The sequence below is a fragment of the Protopterus annectens genome, chromosome 12.part0 (assembly GCF_019279795.1).
Source record: "Protopterus annectens isolate FY-2018-M chromosome 12.part0, PAN1.0, whole genome shotgun sequence".
In the NCBI taxonomy this organism is placed as follows: domain Eukaryota; kingdom Metazoa; phylum Chordata; order Ceratodontiformes; family Protopteridae; genus Protopterus; species Protopterus annectens.
In genome coordinates this window covers 1,181,748,178-1,181,754,177 of record NC_056746.1, presented here as the reverse complement: position 1 = coordinate 1,181,754,177, position 6,000 = coordinate 1,181,748,178, and the positions used below count along the sequence as shown (strand labels likewise).

At 40.6% G+C, this 6,000-nt stretch overlaps 1 protein-coding gene across 2 annotated transcripts in view; it reads left to right on the top strand.

Moving 5' to 3' along the window:
- Positions 1–6,000, top strand: part of RPN2 (ribophorin II) — a gene marked incomplete in the record, with an annotated part of 690,715 nt that overhangs the window by 237,220 nt on the left and 447,495 nt on the right. For both annotated transcript variants that reach the window (XM_044090218.1, XM_044090217.1), the window contains 1 exon segment: positions 1,108–1,213. In XM_044090218.1, coding sequence (XP_043946153.1) covers positions 1,108–1,213 — 106 coding nt within the window.

Here is a 6,000-nt window from a genome sequence, read left to right as displayed (position 1 = left end):
ACTACTACTTTGATTTGTTGCTGTTTTAACATCAGAAGTGTGCTTTTAATCCATATTTAATATGCTGAACACCCACAGAATAAGATTTTAATTTTTCCTACCCTTTATCTTATTCATTTTTGTTGTTTTATCTTTATGAGGCAGTTATATTTTGTTTCCTTTTAAGTGTTTTTTTTTTTTTTTTTTTTTTTTTTAATTCTAGTCTGCAGATTTGGTATTTTATGATTTGACTGCAATTTTGTCCTTATTCAGAACGTTCTTATACAGTGCATTTAGAAGCATTTGTTAATCAATGGGAATATGAACTCAACTGTTCTTTTTCAGTACAGAATTGGTCTGTATTATGTAAATTAGACGAGCACATAGTTTACTAAAATGCATAACTAAAAGTTACATTAAAAAGAACAGAGTTCACAGTGTGAAAACGGTCTGCGTTTGCAAGCTGTTAATGGTAGATAGATGGCTTCCCTCACAACAACTTGTTTTCTCAAATTCTCTGATAGTACCATATTGTCAGGCTGCCCCATTTCCTTATTAATATAGTCATTTTTTTTGTTTTCCTGAGTACTTTTATTCACCACCTTAAATGTCCCACAGCACTTGCTTTTGCATAAAGTGTTCTGTTTTGTAGCTGCCCTTACGTACCCATCAATGCTGCTTCTGATTTGCATTTCCTGTTGCAAACATGTTTAAAATCATGGTTACACCCTTGGTGGAGAGTGGTCAAGTTCGGGAGAGGATGTGTTTCTGATCAGTCTGTGCAAAGTGTCACCTGACCTGAGAGGATGATTTGTAGATATATAGGACTACAATATTGTTAATTTCTGTCTTGATTCTAAATCTTTACCGTAGGAAGTGTTGGTTGTCTGGATATCAGACTCTGTATGTATATTTATTGAGTATCTTTATGCTGATAACGTCAGCAGCTTTCCTCTCTTGCTTCTCTGTCTGCGTTACCATCTTTGATTCATGTGGCATTTTGCAGTGAACAGACCCTTCCATTCAGCTGACTGAAAGCTGTCTGAAAACTGACAAATAAGGCTATTTCTGAACTGTGGACACTGAAATCACAGAAAATTCTGATTTTGTTAAATTCCATTTTTCTAGTGATATTTTTGAACTAAACTTCATGGAAGCTAGACCAGCCAGTGGGTACTATGACTTCTCCATCAGCGTAGAAGGAGATGGCCACTTTGTGGGGAACCAAGTTGAGGTATGTCTTTTTTTCTTTGTATTAGGTTTTTAACGTGGTACATGTATTTCTTTCATATACAAATCACTTGAACGGTGGTCTGTGATAGAAATATGTTCTTATAATATTGTGTGTGTAAGTATGTGTATGTATGTATATATGTGTGTGTGTGTGTATGTATGTACATGAAGGAACATTCTTACCCATTTGATTGAAAGGAGGATTGAGGATAGCATTACTTCACTCTACCTTGGCTGAATTGAATTTAATCTTGCCCTGTGCAGAACTAAATTACTGGTTCTTTTTATCTGCAAATGACACTACCACAGACATTTTAATACATTTGATAGTATATATATAGGGGTGTGTGCATATATATATATATATATATATATATATATATATATATATATATATACATACACATATATCAATAGATATGTATATATATGTGTATAGATATATATGTGTGTGTATATTTATATATTTGTCTAACCTCGACTCCTAACCGGGAAAAGCCGAAAGAAGAAAAAATTCTATCTAAACACAACATATCGGCACATTTTTATCGTCATTTTGTTGACAGTTATTTTTTCTAACCTGTTTAAGGAAGAGAAAATGCACCAAAAAGAAATGTTTTTTGAGGCACCCTCTGCATTACACATCCCTCTATGTTTGTGTGTGTGTGGGGGGGTCGGGTCTTCTCTCCCACAAACTTTACGGTCGAACAATCTCAGAGAAATTTAAGTATGGACAGCAGTGAAAAATCCAGCTGTAGTTTCATTTGTGTGCATTATAAATTGATGAAACTGGGACCTCAAACTAGGAATATATGTGTAGTTTAGAACCGGTACTACTATTGGTATTTTGCACACCATAATTGGTTGCAGATACCAGTTTAATTACTATTAAGCAATTTACCTTAAATGTGTAATGTAACACTTGGTTTTTCTACTTTACATTTTTTTCTCTGTATTAGTACAAGATTTATGTCTAGGTCTATTAATGGTCTGAATGTGTAGAGACTACCTAACTGTATTGCAGGTGATGGTTTATCTTTGCATTATATTTCACTTCATATGGCTAAAAATGGACCTATGACACCCAGTCCACTAACCATATAATTAAAATAAAAATTGTATTCAACATGCATGCTTGTAGGATTACTACATATGTGGCACAGTGGTTGGTGTGATTTTGTGTTTATGCACTCCCTTGAGTTTTCTTTGAGCATTTGGGTTTCCTGATACAACTCAAAGGCATGTTAGGTTGATTAACTTCACTTGAAATCTGGCTTGGTATTATGTTACAAAGCTTTTCTCTCTAGGTGTTTTTTTTTTTTTTTTTTTTTTTTTTTTTGCAGTTCTGAAAACTGGATAAAAGATAAAAAACTTATGCTGGTAGCAGAGAAATTTAACTTTAACTTCAGAAACCTGGTTGTCCCCTCCATATAGCTCACAAAGTCTCGTAGGATATCTGTGTCATCATTCCATAGGTTCATAGGTAAGTATTAGGCTATCTTCCCAAGGGCATTTATAAGCCTAGACAGAATGTGTTGGCTTTCGCCACCCCCTTAGATTAGTTCCTTGTGTCTCTGTCCAGCAGAGCCATTAGTTCCCTACACCACTGACCAGCAGAGCTACTGCAGTGATCCCCGGGGTAAATTTTCTGTTTCCCATCCACCTGTCAAGGTTTCTCTTGAAGAGTGTTAGTGAGGGGCTCTGCCTGATATATATTGGAATCCTGTTCCAAAGCATGGGGTGTCTCTGGGATAGGAATCTATCCCTCCAGCATGTCCTTTTTATCTTTTTGGTGAGGTTTATATCTCTAGAGCGTGTGGCTCTCCGGGATTTGTTTTTTTTTTTTAGGTGGAGCATGTCCATCAATTCTGGGTTGGACATGGCCTTGTATGTCAGGCAGAGATCACCTCTGAGTAAGCGGTATGCATCCGAGTACAGCTGGAGTTTCTTGAGTTGGGCTGCATAGGGCATCTGTTTGAGGCCAGTAATCCTCTTGGGGAGGTACTTTTGTGGCCTTTCCAGCTGTTGCAGGTGTCTTGTAAGGTACATCCCAAATGGGGCGTTGTTTTCTATGATGGGTCTAATGAGTGATGAGTAGAGGCACAATAACCTCTTTTGTTCTAGATGCGAACACTTTTGTGATTAGGTGGGCCACATAGAAGGATTTTCTAACCACCTTGGTAATATGATTATCAAAGGAGAGATTACTATCTACTTGGGTCCCCAGATCCCTTATTACATTTTCTGTATTTACAGGACTACCACCTATGTGGTAGTTCGCAGTTGCTTTGTTTTTTTCCAAAGGGGATGATTATGCACTTTTTGGCATTTAGCTTGAGGCCATGATTTTGACACCAGGTATCCGTCTCAGTGAGACCCATCTGGAGAATTAGTTATGGCCCCTAGTTTGCAGTCGTCTGCGAACTTGGTCAGCCATAGTCCTCCTGTGCTTGCCTGTACCTCTGAGAAGTATATACCGAACAGGAGGGGTCCTAGGACTGAGCCCTGGGGGAACGCCACTTGTAACCAGTTTAGAGTTGGACGTAGAGCCTTCAACTCTCACCATGTGGGTTCTATCCATGAGCCAGTTGGCAACCCATCTCGTGACGTAGGGGTTTATGTTCAAACTGGTAAGTTTGTCTATAGTACTAGAATGGGGAATGGTGTTGAAAGCCTTTGCGAGGTCTAGGTAGGCTGTGTGGACCTCCTTTCCCTTGTCTAATGCCTTGGTAACCATTTCAAAGAAGTCCACCAGGTTTAGTAGGTATGATCTGCCCTTAACAAAGCCAAACAGGGTAGGGTCCAAGGTTTGGAGGTTCCCAATGTCTCTTTTAATGAGTTCCGTGATGATGCATTCCATAGCCTTGCAGACCAGGCTAGTCAGGCTTATAGGGCGATAGTTCCTGGGGTCCGTTGTGGCTCCACCTTTGTGGAGTGGGATAACTGTTGCTGTGCGCCACTCTGTGGGTACGCAGCCTGTAGAGAGGCTGAGTTTGAACAGCTTGTTTAGGTGAGGGGTTAGTTAATTTTAGAGCTCTTGTAAGACACAGCCTGGTACACCGTCCGGTCCCTTTGATGCTGTGTTTTTGGCTTTGGATAGGACTGTTTTAACCTGTGTGTCGGTAATTGACGGGGACCTACATTCTTCTGGTATGGTTATGGGCCCTTTAGGGGGTGAGAGGTGGGTGAAGTTTGCACTAAACCTGTCTGCCAGAATGTTTGCAATATCAGTCGGTTCAGTGTATTTTGTGCCATTCTGCACTAACTCGGAGCAGATTTGAGAGTTTCCACTTAGGTTCTTGACATAGCTAAAGAATGCTTTGTGGTTATCTTTGGAGTCATTGGCAATTTTTCTTTCTAAATTAGCCTTGGATGATATAATGAGGGATCATAGTTTCTTGCAGATACTGATCAGGGATATCTTTCCTTCTTGGGATTTTACTCTTTTCTGTACTAGTTTCCTCCTTCTGTTGTATAGCTTGTTTATGGCAGGGGTCCACCAGACTGGTTTCCTTTTCTTGGAGGAGTGAGTCTTGGTTTTACTTGAGATAGCATGATCCATGCATTCCTGCTGATGCTCATAGAGTGCCTTTGTAAAGGTTTCAGCAGCTTGGACAGCATTGCCCTTTAGCATGGGGGTGCTGTGAACCTTTCCACCTTGGTCTTAAGTAATGTGAAGTTTGCTTTCGAAAAGTTTTTCATGGTGGTTTCCTTGATTGGGGGTGGGGGCGGAATGTGGATATCCAGAGTGATTAGTCTATGGTCTGATCTAACCAGCGAGGGGTTGACCTCAGGTATGGAACACCGATCACCCATGTTGGTGATGACCAGGTCCAATATGTTGTTCCCTCTGGTGGGGGTGTTGACCAGTTTGTTCCAGGGCATTCAAGTTTTTAAATTATAGGAAGGGTTGGGCAAGGGAGTTAGTACTTGAGTTTTTCTCCCAGTTTATGTTTGGGTAATTGAAATCGCCCAGTATTAGGGTGTTTGGTAGGACCTTCATATTTCCCAGTGTCTCCAGAAATACGGAATGGGGGTCCTGGGCGATGGTGGGTCATCTGTAGCAAGCTACAATTTGGATTGCAGTTTTGCCCATTGTTAGTTGCACATGGATGATCTCTGATGCATTGTGCTGCGTCACTAACCTGGAGGTGTGGGTATCCTTGATGAATATGGATACACCCCCGCCTTTTGTGTTTTGGTCCTGGTTCTGTGGCTGAGAGGTATGGTATGAGTTATAGCCTAGTAGTGCTGGGGTGCTCTCAGGAGCCTTAGACCAGGTTTCTGTTACTGCACAGATGTCTATGTTCTCCATACTGAGGAGTGCCTCAAGTGTGTGCATTTTGAGGTTTAGACTTCTGGCGTTGAGTAGCATTACCCTCGGTTTTTGGTTGCTTGTGCTATTTATGGTGGTGGGTTTATCTTTTGAGCCTTGCCTAAAAAAGGAACTATGGGGGCGGCAAGAGCCTTGGCCAGTATTTGAAAGCCTAAGGGTGACATGTGCAAGCCATCTCTTGCGAAGCAACGTGGCTTGTCGAGCATGTCATCCCAGGTTTACAGATACTGGATCCCCTTTGAATGACACCAGAAACTTAGACAATTATTGAAATTGATAATTTTTTCTTTATACTGTGGCATCATTCTTGGTGAGGGCAGGATACTACTCAGGGTCAGGGTCATACCGGCCTGGGCTACATGATCAGAGAGCTCTTCCATGTCTCTTTTCATGTAATCCAGGGAGGTACGTCTCAGGTCATTCACACCAACATGTACAATGACAGAGTTGTA